Here is a 15,882-nt window from a genome sequence, read left to right on the forward strand (position 1 = left end):
AAAAAAAAGCCAGAGAGGACAGACAGAAAAAGGCCCAGTGCTTATCAGACAGGGCTGCAGGATGCAGGCTGCCTCGGGCACGCCAGCAGCACACAGACATGTGTGACCCACTCCTTCCCCCGGAACAACAAGTGGGGGTTTGCCATCCCTACCTGGGGGCTGCCTGTTCCCCTGGGACAACTGATCTACCAGCGCAATACGCTGGGACACCAGGAGCTGCGCGGTATCGGGGGGCACCGAGCAACATTGCTTCCTACTTGGACAATCTCCAGGATGACCATGGAGGGTCTGTAGAATGATGGTGGAGGGATGGTCCCTCTGTTGTAACTGTTTCCAGCTTCTCTCTGGAGATCTGATTTTTAAACACACGTGAAAAATGAATGTAAAAGTTTAACCTGTGCCTCTCCTGTCGTGTCCCTTCGGTTCCACATTCTCCCCCTCCCAGCACTGCAAAACCCGTGTGTTATTAAAGCAAGGCTGGGATTTCAAACCCATGGTTTCTGAAAACAGACACACTACTGTGTTGTGTGACTGAGGGATCCATGTCTCTCGCCCTGTGGACCCAGCTCCCAGGACAGGGAACCAAGGCCTGGAGCCGACTTCAGCACAGGGTCCGGCGGCAGGGTCTGCTCCAGAGAAATTAAAAATACAAGGCGGACTGGAAAAGCTAACCACCACTTCACTTCCAAACAACAGGGCTGCATTCTTAGTGTTCATTTGCATGTGTAGTAATCAACTGTCAAACGTTCTCATCTGTTTCCTATTTGACAATGTTTCATTTGCACATGCTCCGTGGCCCCGACTCCAAATCCCGACAGCATGAAATCTCTCACATTCTCTAATTTGCAAAAATTTACTTGTAGCCAGTTCAGTTGATCGGCCACCCAGGGGACAGTGCTCCCGCTTGGCGCCTCTGAGCAGTCAGGCTGAAGCTGCCGTCCAGGCCCCGTGGGAGGCCATGGGCCAGATGGGGTCGGGCCTTGTGAGGGTGAGCACCTCCTTGAAGAAGGGGCCCTCCTCCTGCTCCTGCCGGGGGCACACACTCACCATGCCGCACGAGCTCGTCACACCTCAACTTCAAGACAGCCACTCCCCCTGGCCACATTTCCCAGCTGCCCTTGCTGTTCTTGGGGCCACAAGACAGAGTTCTGGCCCACGAACTGTGGCCGAAAGTGGTGACTGAATGACTTTTCCAGGTGCGACCCTAAATGTTTTCCACAGATGGACAGTGTGCCTGCTCTTGTTTTCTTTTCTTTTCTTTCTTTTTTTTTTTTTTTTTTTTGACAGGCAGAGTGGACAGTGAGAGAGAAAGACAGAGAGAAAGGTCTTCCTTTTGCCATTGGTTCACCCTCCAATGGCCGCCACGGCCGGCACGCTGCAGCTGGCGCACCGCGCTGATCTGATGGCAGGAGCCAGGTGCTTCTCCTGGTCTCCCATGGGGTGCAGGGCCCAAGTACTTGGGCCATCCTCCACTGCACTCCCTGGCCACAGCAGAGAGCTGGCCTGGACGAGGGGCAACCGGGACAGAATCTGGCGCCCCGACCGGGACTAGAACCTGGTGTGCCAGCGCCGCAAGGTGGAGGATTAGCCTAGTGAGCCGCGGCACCAGCCTTCTTGTTTTCTCTTACAGTTGATGGAGGCAGACTCGGTCAAGTGTCTTAGCCCCTCTGCACCTATTTCCTTGTCTATAAAATGGAAAGCAGCTGATACTGACCCGCTAGAAAAGCAATGGAAAATAACTGAGATCAAGTACTGAAAGTGCTTCAGCCATAATGAGCCTGGTGCCTGGGGAGTGCTTACTGTGTCTGAGATGCCACCGGTACTGCTGCGGCTACCACGACACTGACCATTACTATTTTAGTGTTTGGAATATGACTAGAAGAGGGCACAGTATTCATAAATACTAACTACTATTATTACTTCCTGTGAAATACGTTTGATAGAATCTTCCAGAGCTAAGCTGAATAACAGATGTGAAGTTTCACCCTCTTAGTGACTGGCACGGGGAGGGGTGGGGGAATGTTAGCTCTGCACAACCTGTGGACCTGTTAAATGCCACACGTGCGGTGCTGCAAAGGCGCTGAGGTAGATGACATTACTAAGGGAGTCAATGCCAAGCATCTGACAATGCCAGCCTTGACCTTTGGCATAGTGTGACCTTGGGTTCATCCAGTTACGGGCACTGATCCAAGCACAGCCAGGAGGCAGCGCAGAGCCAGAATGGACAGGGTTCCCCAGACCTCTAATGTTTCCAGATAGAATTCACAGGTCTGTGAACATGTGTAGGAAAAATAAAATCCTTGTTTGTACTAGCCTTGTACTACAACCTAGCACTCCCTTTAATTATAAATGTAAGCAACAAAATTAGGGTAGTATTAACACTAACTGTGACTGTCACCAAGAAAAGTCACAGACTTTTCAAGACTGCATTACGTTATCATTGACACAGATTCCTCAAAATATCATAATGCTCTCATGACTTCCACATTATAGTAATTACAAGGCTTACTCATTTATGTTAACAAAGAGGGTGAACATTTGGCTATGTCACATCTTTGATTTTCCAACTATATTTCGATGTAAATAATTTCCTTTGTGATGTACGTATTCCATAGTGTGCATTTTAAGTCTGTTCTGCAACAAGCCCCACAGATCTCCATGGATGCCCGAGGGGCTCGTGGAACCAAGAGGCCAAGGGATGCTGGCCTGGAGACTGAGTGCCCCCAGCCCCACAGACACAGAGGCTGGGTCTGGGGCCCAGGAAGCTGGGGTCAGGACCCAGGCGTCCTGAGCAGGTCCTCCAGCTCCCAGGCGATCTGTTCTGCATCTTACGGGGAGCTAACAATACTCTTCCTGAACCCCTGTAGGCTTTCCCTAAGATTTACGCAGGCTCAAAGTCCTAGAATCTGCACCAGCTCGGGCATCTCGCAGGTCCTCCTCTCTACGGGTCACCCCGGTCCTGCCAAAATGCTACACAGGAAAAGTTACCAAATCCTTTGGGAGGCAAAGACCAGAGGAAGTTGGATGTTGGGTTGAATCCTGGTTGCACTCCTCACGTCCCAGCCAACTGCAGACACGCACTTTCCCTCTGGGCCACTATATCCCTCGCTTCAGACGGGAAGAGTGACAGTGCAATGACTCCAACCATCCTAAGAGCAGAACAGGATGCCTGCCAATCTACCAGTGCGGGCTCCAGCAAGCCTGGGAATTAAGAACGAGTGGAGGCCGGCACCGCGGCTCACTAGGCTAATCCTCCGCCTTGTGGTGCCGGCACACCGGGTTCTAGTCCCGGTCGGGGCGCTGGATTCTGTCCCAGTTGCCCCTCTTCCAGGACAGCTCTCTGCTGTGGCCAGGGAGGGCAGTGGAGGATGGCCCAAGTGCTTGGGCCCTGCACCCCATGGGAGACCAGGAGAAGCACCTGGCTCCTGCCTTTGGATCAGCACAGTGCGCCAGCCGCAGCGCGCCAGCCGCGGCGGCCATTGGAGGGTGAACCAACGGCAAAAGGAAGACCTTTCTCTCTGTCTCTCTCTCTCTCTCTCTCACTGTCCACTCTGCCTGTAAAAAAAAAAAAAAAAAAAAAAAAAAAAGAACGAGTGGAGATTATCTCATTGTCAACACGATGGTCATCATCACCACATTGTGGCATGCACTTATTTCCTTCAAGATGTATTTATTGATTTACTTGAAAGGCAGAGTGACAGGGAGAGGGGGAGGGAGAGGCAGAGGGAGAGATCTTCCATCCTCTGGTTCACTCCCCGTGTGGTCCAACAGCCAGGTCCAGGCCAGGCCAAAGCCAGGAGCTCCGTCTGGGTCCCCACGTGGGTGGTGGGGGGCTCAAGTATTCGGGCCACCTTTTGCTGCCTCCCCAGGCACACTAGCAGGAAGCTGCGCTGCAAGTGGAGATTCAGGACATGAACCAGTGCTCCAATACAGAAGGCGGGCATTCTGAGAGGTGAGTTAAATCAGTGCACCTCAAGGCCAGTCCCCATGGCAAGAAATCAGCCCCTACAGAAGTTCATGTATCTACCCCTCCCCTCTCCCACATCCCAAGGGTGTGTGGGACGGGTTCCCGCTGCCTGTGCTGGAAGGACTTGGCCTCACCTCTGCACTGACGGAAGCTCAGAAGAGACCTCCAGTTGCTCCTTGCCCTGCCATGCTGACGGCGGGGGTGTGGGTGGACACAGTGGAGCCACAGCCTAGCAGCAGCCTGGCCTGCAGGGTCACTGTGTGCAGGGCTACCTGGAGCCTCCCAGGTCTCATGGGACACAGAGCATGAGCAAGAGACGCCCTGCTGGGTGGGCTGGGCGATTCCGTGGTTTACGTCTTGCTTCAGCCACGTCCGGCTGGTCCTAACAAATACATTAAGGGAAGCAAAGAACACCCCCCGCTGATGACGATGGCCAGATCTGACACCAGACAGACACGCCTCCAACTCACCACCTTTGCCCAGGACGCGAACATACAACCCATGGAACAGACCAGGGCGGACTCCAGTCCCAATGACTGGGTGCAGTATAAGGCAAGGCGTACACAGCCGGCACTCACTCCAGACTATTTACCATCAGAGAACGCTGTGGCCCAGCACAGTACCCACTCGTGGGGCCTCGGGAACATTCCCTCACGGACTGCATTTGCATGTGGAGCCCTCGTCTGCTGGCCCACGAAGGGACTACAGCAGTCTTGCTCGTTCTCCGCAAAGGCTGAGCAGCCATGAGCATTGCATGAGCTCCCAGCACTGACCTGGCTGCCGAGAGGCGGCTACAGGGGCCGGAATCCCTGCCTCCAACCACAAGTGCAGAACATAATTAACATGTTTCAAATCGACATGCAAAACGTGTCAGATGTTGGAGTATTAATTAATACTTTTTGCCGACTAATTGCATTAGAATGACGAGGCCAGGAAGACGCTCAAAGAATTTACTCATTTTGTTCCACTCCTCTTGCTTCACTGGCTGGCTGCACGGCTTACCAACTTTATTCAATTTTTAGGTTTTTTTTTTAATTTACCAGAAACAATCTAAACACCACACTATTTCACAGCTATCATCATTTATTCATAGCTCAATAGAGGAAGCCAGAACAGAGTAACTTTTTTTTCTCCACCCCCTAATTGTCATTCTGGTGAGCTGAGAGGGTTATCAGCCCCCGGTCAAGCTACATTAGTGCCGAGATCCAGGCACAGCCACCAAGTTTCTCCACAGCGTGTCAGCATCATTTGTCACGAGAGCTTTGGGCTGAGAACTGCAGACTTTAACCCGCGGCGGGGTTCAGGCCTGCTTCCCCCTTCCCAGCTGGTTGACACGGTGCGATCAAACACTAGCTCTGCCTCCTAGCCTCTGGCCTTGGATACATCTCGCAGCCCACCCCCGGCCTTGGTCTTCTCATCTGTTAAGTGCAGGTGAGGTTAGTACTCACCTTCCCAAGTCTGTGGGAAGGAAGACAGGAAGTGGACCACGCAAAACGCTCTGCACAAGGCTCAGAGCACGGCACATCGGGCGCCATCGTCGTCATCCTAAGTCGCCCTCAACACCCTTCAACCCCTTCTCCTTCTCCACCCTCACCCTCACCCTCACCCTCACCAGCTGCAAATCCAGAGCCATCTCCTTGCTGCTTATCCAGTGTTCTGTAGCATTAAAAGATGCCATGGAGTCCAGGGACATGACCCCCACACCTCTCCCAGTCCTAGATCAGATGCCTGTGACCCCCACCCCCCACCCAGGCATCCAGGAACACTTGAAAATCCCCCTAAGAAGTCACCCCTCTGAGAGTTCAGCTGGGAGCACCTGCTCACCTAGCTGTGTCCATCACAGGCTCCTTCAGGACAGGAACGGGGTCCTGACCATTTTTAATTTACCAGGACCGGAAGAGTCGCTCTCAAGCATTGGACCCTCTTGAAGCTCGTTGAATCAATGCACACTCTGCACAAAGGGTTCCATCGGCTAGGCACCAGGTAGCTGGATCTGTTCAAGAACCCCTGGCTCAGCCTGCACAGGAGCCACAAGTCTTCCTTCTCTGGCCAGCACCAATATGCCTGGGGATCTCCTAGGGGGCACCCAGTACTCTACTTAGGTCTTCTCCTCTGATCATTTGTGTACTTCTGCTGTCAGCCTGGAGCTTTCACAGCCAAGCCTGCGCACAGATTCAGGACAGCCCTGGACTCCTCTCATCCTCGCCATGAACCAGCCCCCACTGTAGCTGAGTGCATTTTTCTCCCTGACGTTGATGAAAAAAAAAATGCTGAGTCTTGGGAAAGAGCCAACGTTAGTGATGGTGATGGCTGGAGCCCACATGGCTCAGTCTCTTGGTACACCAAGTCTGAGAACTGGAGGGAAAGAGGAGGCTGGGAGCACATCTTTTGATCTTAAACAGTCAGAAGTCTGGAATGCATAATGCTCTGGAAATAAATGGTGTCAAAACTGTAGGAAATAATTTATAGCGTGGGAATGGGTTTTGGGATCACAGAGCATTCACAAAAGCTTATAACAGAGTCAACGAGGCCGGTAAGCTGGAGCAGGGGAACCTCACGAGAACAGAGATCAGTTTCCTCCCCAGGACTGGGAGAGGCAGCTTTCACCTCCAAGACAGGAAGGGGCTCCTCACCCTGCTTCCTACACACCCCAGCTGGCCCTGGGGTCCGACAGCTAGGACTGATTTTTTATCTTCCTACTTGTTTAATTAACCACATTGAGCCCCAGTTTGCCCATCTGTAATGCAGGGGACTAACAGAACTCACTGGACTGGGTTATCATAAGGCTAACATTAAATAAGGTATACAGAGTGACTTGCAGAGAATCTGACTTATACTCCAGTGCTATTAACTTCAGGTATTGGTTCAGTTATTTGTATTTATTAACCTCCATTGCAACGTGTGTATAGTAGGTGCTTCTGACTTGCCCCCAAAATCTCACTGCAAGACAAACTCATTTATACATAGAAAAGTAGACAAACAGTTGCTCACTTTCCTGGGGACTTCTAACATATGTCCTTACACAGGATCCTGCAAAACCCTGGGATGGAGGCTTCCATTTGGTTTATGGACTAGGAACTGGCTCTAGTCAACACTCTGTTTCCTGCAGAGATGAGGGAGAGTTACAAGGTACCCAACCACACCTGCAGCCGTAGGATCTGTTCAGGGCTGTGTATGTAAAACGGAGTATGTCAATTGCGTTCTGTAACTTAAGCCACCTCCATTCATTTTCTTGATAAAAGGGAGTTGCAAGATTGATTGTTTAATTACCCAGGTTCCACAAAACAGACTGGCACACAAAGGTGAAGTCTCCCAAGTGCCCAGGAAACTAGGAGAATGTTTGGATGGTGGGCGGAGCCCAGGGGTCACCCCCCCTTCTCAGATTCGGTCAATCTGCATCGCCTCCCTGAGTATCCATTCTGGAAGCCACAGGAACTCATTCCCATTTCAAGGATTGCGTGGTACCTGAGACACAGAGCCCGCACAGCCAAGCACAGAGCGGCAACCAATGCTGTCACCGCCCGTGCCAGGCCCTGGCTCATGCCATCACCCCCTGGGGCTACTTCTGCTCGCCAGCTTCTGGACAGGCCTCCCTGGCTCATTAGGCACTGCCTCCTATCAGCTGTCCCCTTTCTCTGCTTATTTTCCCCTCGAGCCCCCTACTCTGCCTCTGCCCTGCTTCTTCCCGGCACATAAATTTCCCTCTGCCACTCACGGGGAAAATGAAGGCTGCCAGCCATAACCTCTTCCAATTTCTTTTCCTTCTCCTTCAAATTTATCCACATTAACTTTCTATATTCCCCCCCTCAATGTCACAGAGGAAAAACCGTCCTTTCTCCTTCCATTTAACGCCATGGTTCTTAGGCACGGTGCTCGGCCCTGATGATGCAATGGCGAACAAGGCACAGGACCCCTCAGAGCACGCTGGCCACCTTGCCATGGATCAAGCCCTGTCTGTGCTCTGGTCCCCTCCCTGGGGTCCATGAGAGGACACCCAAGCCCCTGACCATTTTCACAGGTCCCCTCTCGAATTCTGTCTACACCAAGTCATAGGACCCACCATCCCTTTGGCTCAACCACTGGCTTCCTGGAGCAACTGGTCTACGCTGTGGTGTACACGCTTCCCCTGATCCGCCTACACCCAGCTCTGCTTCCTCCATCTGCACTGGACAGACTGTTAAGCTCACCAATGACTGCATCCTGGCCAAACCCAGGGCACTCTACAGCCCTTTCTTTCATCGCCACCACTTTGTTCTCCCTGCTCCGACTTCCGGGAGTACACGTGGCCTTGGGAGTACACGTGGCCTTGGTTTGCCTGTGTTCAGTCTTGTCACTTTTGTCTCTCTTCCGTTTCCCTTTCCACTCCTGTGGGAACCCAGGTGCAGATCCCCCTGAAGGCAAAAGGGAGATTACGGAGGGGGCTCTGTTCTCCTTGGAAACCCTGGCCCTTGTGAACCGACACATTACAGCTCTCACAGAACAGCTCCTCCTCAGACTTGACCACACGTTCTTTGAAGGTATGATTTGAGCATCAAAGGCATAGAGTTATCCCACTATCTCACACTGCATCTAGACCAAGTCGTCATTTAAATTTCCATCCAACCCGCAGCTCAGAATTTGGGCTCTTGAATGAAGGCCAAACGATGTTTTCAGGGCTCTTCACTCCTCTGCGCTGGCTTTAAGGAGAAGACATGAAAGCATGATTCAGCAAAATGAAACCAGGCCAAGGACGTTCACTGGAGAGTATGACTGACCCTCAGGTGGACCCCGTCCTAGCTATACAGAGATTATCACACGTCCATCATGAACTGAGCCACCGACGAAAACACCTGTCTGTTTAGCATTGGGTACAGCCACGATACAGCCGTGACCACGGGTCTCGAAGTCATGTCTCATTAGCTTCCTTGTATGTTGCTTTACTTTATTCAAGAAGGTAAGAGACAACAAAGCAACGCCGCTGACCACCTACTTTGGGCCAGGCTCTGTCTTGGGCATCGTGTATCGACTGCCTCATACAAAGTTCACCCTGACCATGCCTCCTTCGCCCTGTTTTGCTCTCAGGCATGTAAGCTGCACACTGTGGATGCACGACTAACGCCTCACCCCCGAGACCCCAGAGCTCCTGCCCTTGCCACTGCACCCCTGACACAACAGCTCAACCAGCCCTTGCAAAACGTGGATTCTCAAACGTCTCAGGGAGCCAGAACTGCTCCTCAGCCCACAGGGACAGCAGCTCAGCCGCTTCTCCAACACCAGGTCTCTCCACATAGTGGCCCAGGTACTTCTCACAGGCTCAGCGGCCTCCCGTTTGCTTTTGGGAGAATCAGGCTTCAGACAGGAGAAATAAATGATTCCCCGGCCTGGGATGAAGTTGCCTTCTAGAAGGAAAAAAATAACTGAATTAAAAAGGAAGGGTCCACCCAGATTTCCCCAAGGCTGCTGGGTCTCGCCACCTGAACAGTTTGCCACTGCAATTATTTGGGGAAGAAAAACCATAATATCAATCAATCTCAGTTCGATTGCTTTGCCATGAAATAGAAGCAGCCCGATTTGTCAAATTTGTCAGGAACCCAGGCCTCCGCCAGGCTTATATCGCCATTTAACTATCAACAGGAAATCATTATGGTGAGGCAAGAAACCAACCGGCGACTGTGAAGAAATGCTCCCCCACCCCGAATCATCCTCGCCAGGCTACAGCTTTTCTTCGGCTGTCAGCACAGGCAGCGTGGGGCTGGGTCTCAGATCTTGGTGTTGGTGTGCAGCTGGCAGCAGACCCCGCTCGACACGCGTATTTGCAATCCAATGGCTGTGCCCAGGTAACTTGGTTCTCTCTGCGTTCTCTCTCCGCAGGGCAAGCTGCGTGACAATAAATGGGGGAAATGCGTATGCATTTGTGCGATAAAACAGGCTTAATGATTCTGAAGGGGAAGGAGTCCACAAGACACGCAGTAGCAACTTAGGAACAAAATGGAACCATGCAGAGCCAATTAATGTGCAAATATGTGTGTGCTGAACTTGCATTCCATTCATCATGTGGACACGGAGATTGGGCCATTTATCTGTTATATTATGTATGTGACATCTTAGTTTGGTTCTTACAGGCTGCTTGGGGACAAAGGGCCATGTGCTTTGCGGCTAGCAGAGGGAATTTAAGATAAATTCTTCAGCTGTCATACACAGCGCCGGGCAGAATTTGGTCGGCAGATAAAGCTCCCTCCCCTGCAGGATTTTAACATGTCTCAGTAGCCTGTGTGCCATCTTATTAGAACTGTGTGTGGCGAGGGAGGGGTGGCTTATGCCATGAAAAATCATGGGCACCAACAGCCTGCTGTCATGTTTGCCAGGTCCAGATTTAGCAAACGTTATCCACATACTCGCTGTCAATCTTCAGAGCAAGCAAACTGGCAAAGTCATCCCTTCGCACCCATTCTGTGGGTTTGTCTGGCTTTTTGTCTCCCACGACCAATGCGTCCTCCACAGGTGGGGGCTGTTCTGGCTAGATGACAAGTGTTGTTCTCTGCTTAGCAAACTGGGGCTTTTGCGAAGGACAAGGGCCTCACAGAAGCACTTTCTTGAGCTACTATCATTTGCGTACTGGAGCAGACCGTGAGTGTGCCTCAAACGCCAAGTAGCGGGGGTGACCGTGCGCGGAGATGAGCTGCCGTCAGAAAAGCGATCACCTAAAGTCTCCCTCCATGCAGCAGTGCAAAACACAGACTCTGACTCCAGCCATCATCCATTTGGAAACAGCAGTTGGGAGAAAGAATGGGTATTTTTAAAAGGGTCCTATCTGGGAGAGGGGAGTGTCAACTGAAGGAGTGAACGCCGCTTCTGAGCCGAAGTCAGAGCTGCAGACTCGGCGTTCCTATCCTGCCGGTTCCCCACGACCTCTGCCCCCATTATCCTAGCTTGTGCTTTTTGTGCTTCTCCCTCCCTCTCTCCCTCCCTCTCTCCCTCCCTCCCTCCGTCCCTCCCTCTCTCACTCCCTCCATCCCTCTGTCCCTCTCTCCCTCCCTCCCTCCCTCCGTCCCTCTCTCCCTCCCTCCCTCCCTCCATCCCTCCATCCCTCCCTCCCTTCTTTCCTCCCTCTCTTCCTCCCTCCCTCCCTCCATCCCTCCATCCCTCCCTCCCTTCTTTCCTCCCTCTCTCCCTCCCTCCCTCCCTCCGTCCCTCCCTCTCTCACTCCCTCCATCCCTCTGTCCCTCTCTCCCTCCCTCCCTCCCTCCGTCCCTCTCTCCCTCCCTCCCTCCCTCCATCCCTCCATCCCTCCCTCCCTTCTTTCCTCCCTCTCTCCCTCCCTCCCTCCCTCCATCCCTCCATCCCTCCCTCCCTTCTTTCCTCCCTCTCTCCCTCCCTCCCTCCCTCCGTCCCTCCCTCTCTCACTCCCTCCATCCCTCCCTCCCTTCTTTCCTCCCTCTCTCACTCCCTCCATCCCTCCCTCCCTCCCTCCCTTCCTCCGTCCCTCCCTTCTTTCCTCCCCTTGTCTTGTTCAGCATCCCCAGGTGCAGCAGGTTCAGTCTCTTCTTGGTATACGAATGGCGTCCCCTCGAGAGCTCTCCATCTGACTCAGAAATCTATTAACCTGACCCGGGACTGTTAGCTATGCGAACCCATCCAGGTGCGAGTCCCAGCGGTCCCCCCCCGTCCACGCTGCTTCCCCACGTGGGCAAACGCAACAACAGACAAGGGTTCTCTTGCTCTGGAACCCCTGTCACTCAGCATTCGGCTCTAACACTCACAGAGGCTGTTTCACACACACACACACACACACACACACACACACAGAGTTCCTTTTGATGGCTGTCTCCGGTTCCACTGTATGCACAGAGCATTTTTAATCCAGTTCCTTCCTAATGGACACTCAGCTCACTTCTAGTCTGTGGCTGAGATAAAACTTCTTGCCAGTGTCTCCTGGTAGACATACGTCCTTCTTTCTCTTGGGCAGCAGCTTATGTGGACTCTTTGGATCACGAAACAGATTTCACCAACGTGATCAGTTCTCCAAGCCACCATTCTTATTTAAAATATTTCCTTCTTTAATTACTTGAACCGCAGAGTGACTCGGGGTTGGGGGGGGAGGCAGGGAAAGACAGACATGTCTTGTATCCACTGGTTCACTCTCTTTGGCCAGACCAAAGCCAGAGGATAAAGCCCCATCCTGGTCTCCCACAGGTGGCAATGCCCAAGTACCTGGACCCCATCAGCTGCCTCCCAGGCCCATTAGCAGGAAGCAGGATAGGAAGTGGAGCAGCCAGCACTCAGGCTTTCTCCATACGGGATGCTTCTGTCTTAGCAGGTAGCCTAACTTGCTGTACCACTGCACCAAACACAAACCTCCATTCCTTAATCTGGAAAACAGCAACGAGGCACATGCTTCCTCACTGAGGTACTGTGAAAACTGAAGACACAGAGTAGAGGTGTTTTATTACTGAGCCAGATGTGGCTCTGATGTGTGAATGTGTCGAGAGCAAAGGAAGGCAGAGGTCACGGGAAACCACCAGCTGTCCATGGTGCTGACCACAGAACATGAAGCATATTCAGGTTGGATCTGGAAAGCAAACTGCCCCGACAAGTGGCGAAAATGACAGGTGCCGAGCACCACAGAGCACTAGGCCATGATCCAGTGGGTGACACGGTGTACCACTGAATGGCCAGCATTTGGTCCCCAGGCCCAGATGGCTACCAATTGCTTTTGTCTTATTCATTAGTTGAATGACCTTGGGCAACTTTGTAAGACTGTGAATCTCAAATCATTCATCAGCAGAATGGAAAATACAGGGGCTGGCACCATAGCATAGTGGGTAAAGCCACTGCCTGCAGTGCCAGCATCCCATGTGGGCACCAGTTTGAGTTCCGGCTGCTCCACTCCCAGTCCAGCTCCCTGCTAATGGCCGGGGAAAGCAGTGCAGGATGGCCCAAGTGCCTGGGCCCCTGCACCCACACAAGAGACCCGGAAGAAACTCATGGTTGCTGGCTTCAGCTTGGCCCATTGTGTCCATTTGGGGAGAGAACTACTGGATGGAAGATTCCTCTAACTCTGCTTTTCAAATAAATTAATTTTTTAAATTGGAAATAAGACAGTTTCTACAGCATACAATTTTTTGAGTATTTTTAAAGATACATGTAAGGCAATCATAGGATACCAGGACAGACTGCATAATATATGTGGAACAAATGGAAACCAGTGTTCTCTTGTTGGAAACCACCAGAGTCCACATCATCAGGTAACTCTGTTGACAGCTCAAGCAAAGTGTGTTGTCATTCCCACCCGGACAGCCAGGAGGCCAAGCTCACACAGGTCAGCGACGGCTCATGTAGTTTGTCCTAACATCACTGCGAAGTAGGCTCTGCTGGTGGCACCTCATTTCCACCCTGTTCCAGTGCTTTCTGCCTCTGACCCTCCACTGACCCCCTCCCTTCCCAAGTATGTGCCTAAAAGAACTGGTTATACTCTGAACGCAGCAGATCCTGGAGAACACCTGCACACCACACCACTGCACCCAAGGACACAGACACTCACGCCAGAGTGGTCAATCTTTGGCAATGGCCACTCCCTGTGGTCAGTCTTTGGCAATGACCACTCCCTGTAGCGTGTAGACCCCTGCAGGAACATGCTGCCACCACCCACACTGCCTTCCCCTCCCACCAACAACCAGGTGACAGATGGAAGGGAGACAGGCTCATCCCCACTGAATGCACGAGACGAGTGTCTTGGCACTCAGAACAGTGCTCGCCCAGGGCTCTGAGGCCCACACCGCTGCTCTTGGCTCTACACACACTTCGACCTATGAACAAAAGAGGACCCTGGATGTACCTGAGGCACCCGTCACACCACACCACACTGGACGATCTCCAGTTGTGGGGTGGGGGCACGTGGTTCTGGTCACCTGTGACCAGCTATTGTCTTCACCTGAGTGTGTTGCCAGCACTGGCATGGGTCGCCTCCATCCCTAGAGGCTAAGCAGGGAAGGAGAGGATGGGCACAATGGAGAAAACACTCAGAAACGGCAGAGGCCACACTGCCAACGCCAGGGCTCGCCTCAGCAGGGCTGGCAGCCTTGCACATATGCAGAGAGATAGACATGGAAGTCACAGAGGCAGAAGCAAGCAGGAGATCTGGCCCTGAAACCACCAATGGGCTTCCCGGGCTATGCGGTGCACACTCCTTGGAGATGGTGTGGAGGCCCTGGTCAGCCCCAAAGCCAGTACCTCGGAAACCACCCACTGACGAGCGCTGTCCCAACCACCAGGACAACGTACGCAGAGGGGTCCCAATGGGAACACGGCTCTCAGCCTGTCACTGACGAAAACCACTTCAAAAACACCTTCCAAAGGAGAGAAAACCCCGTCTCCTACCTCAGCTGTACCGGCAGCCAGACTCGCCGAAACCTGCAAGTTAAAGGAAAAAAGACATCAGTATTGATCGAACAAGAAGGTAATTGGATTAATTGTCTTCTTAAAGGAACCAGTGTCAGTGCTTTGCTGTGACCTGGAGGGGCAAGAATACCACACACATTCAGTGTCTCACACACACACATACGCACAAACTCACACACACACTCACACTCTCGTGTATATACATTCTCACACACACTCATTCACAAACCCACACTCACACACACATACACACATTCATACACACATACACTCATTCACACACACATACTCACACACACTCAAACTCACACAGATACACTCAAACAACCACACACACACTCATTCTCAAATTCACTCTCATGAATACACATTCTCACACACACTCACAAACTCACACAATACTCACACTCACACACATTCACACACATACACTCCCTCACACATGTATACACACACACACTCACAAATACACATTCAGACACACATACACACACACTCACAGAATTCACTGATACACAAACAGAGGTACTTTTTCTTCTGCCAAGCACAGCAACAAGATTTATTTCTCCAGTCCTGTTTATAAGGTGAAGAGGATAATTAATATTTTCAACACATTATAAGAATCTTGCCAGGAAAAAAGGGGGAGGGCTGTGTGCAGTGCCCGTGTACTGATAATGATTAAATGAAAACCGAAAAAGCAAAGGCATTGAAGACATTCTTTAGTTGTTTTTTTTCTCTCCCTTAAAGTTTCAAATCACTATTATGAGAAATTACAACCATAGCAACAATAGCAGATGTATGATTGCAAAATGCCCCAAAAAACCAGCAAAGCAATGCCAGGCGTGCTGCCAAGTGCTTTGCATATTTGCTGTCATTTCAGCCCCAGCACAACTTTTATTAACCCCATTTCATAGAGGAGAACGTGGGGGCTTAGCAAAGCGGGGGACTCTTTCAAGGTGACCCGGAGGAAGTCAGACCTGAACCCCAGAAAGTCACGTGGAGCTTCAGGTTTCTGGCAGGAGCCAGCCCACACGGTATGTGATGACTCAGCACTGGCCCCAGGGTCTCGGCCACGGCCTGCAGACCAGGCTCAGCCTGCTGCCCACGGAGCAACTCTCCCTGCTCATGAGCCTTCACAAGTCAGCCTTCAGTCAGAGCTAGGTCAGGAAGTGCCATGAGCCATGGCCAAACGCTGGCCAAGCCACGCATGCTGGCCCTGCAGAAACACCAGCTTTGCCTTCATTATACTGTGTGTGACACACACATGACAACACAGCAGGTAACACATACCTGACACATATAGCCTATGGCATATATGGCAATATGGGATATGTGGCAGGCACATGTGGCATGTGACACATGACACACAATGTATGCTATGACCCACATATGATGTACATGATATGCATATGACTGAACTGCTCCAAGTCCCAGCAGAGCTGTGTGCAGTGGCACCCGGGCGACAGTCCTCAGCTGACTTATTTCTCCACTCCACATTCTCTCATATGAGGCAACCCCGACCCTTGTGTCATTCTTGG

The 15,882-nt window shown here is 51.9% G+C and overlaps 1 protein-coding gene across 18 annotated transcripts in view; it reads right to left on the reverse strand.

Moving 5' to 3' along the window:
- Nucleotides 1-15,882, reverse strand: part of RBFOX1 (RNA binding fox-1 homolog 1) — a 2,206,955-nt gene that overhangs the window by 1,710,146 nt on the left and 480,927 nt on the right. For all 18 annotated transcript variants that reach the window (XM_070063950.1, XM_070063945.1, XM_070063952.1 and 15 more), the window contains exon 3: nt 14,324-14,356. In XM_070063950.1, coding sequence (XP_069920051.1) covers nt 14,324-14,356 — 33 coding nt within the window. The remainder of the gene's footprint in view (nt 1-14,323; nt 14,357-15,882) is intronic.

The sequence above is a fragment of the Oryctolagus cuniculus genome, chromosome 19 (assembly GCF_964237555.1).
Source record: "Oryctolagus cuniculus chromosome 19, mOryCun1.1, whole genome shotgun sequence".
NCBI lineage: Eukaryota > Metazoa > Chordata > Mammalia > Lagomorpha > Leporidae > Oryctolagus > Oryctolagus cuniculus.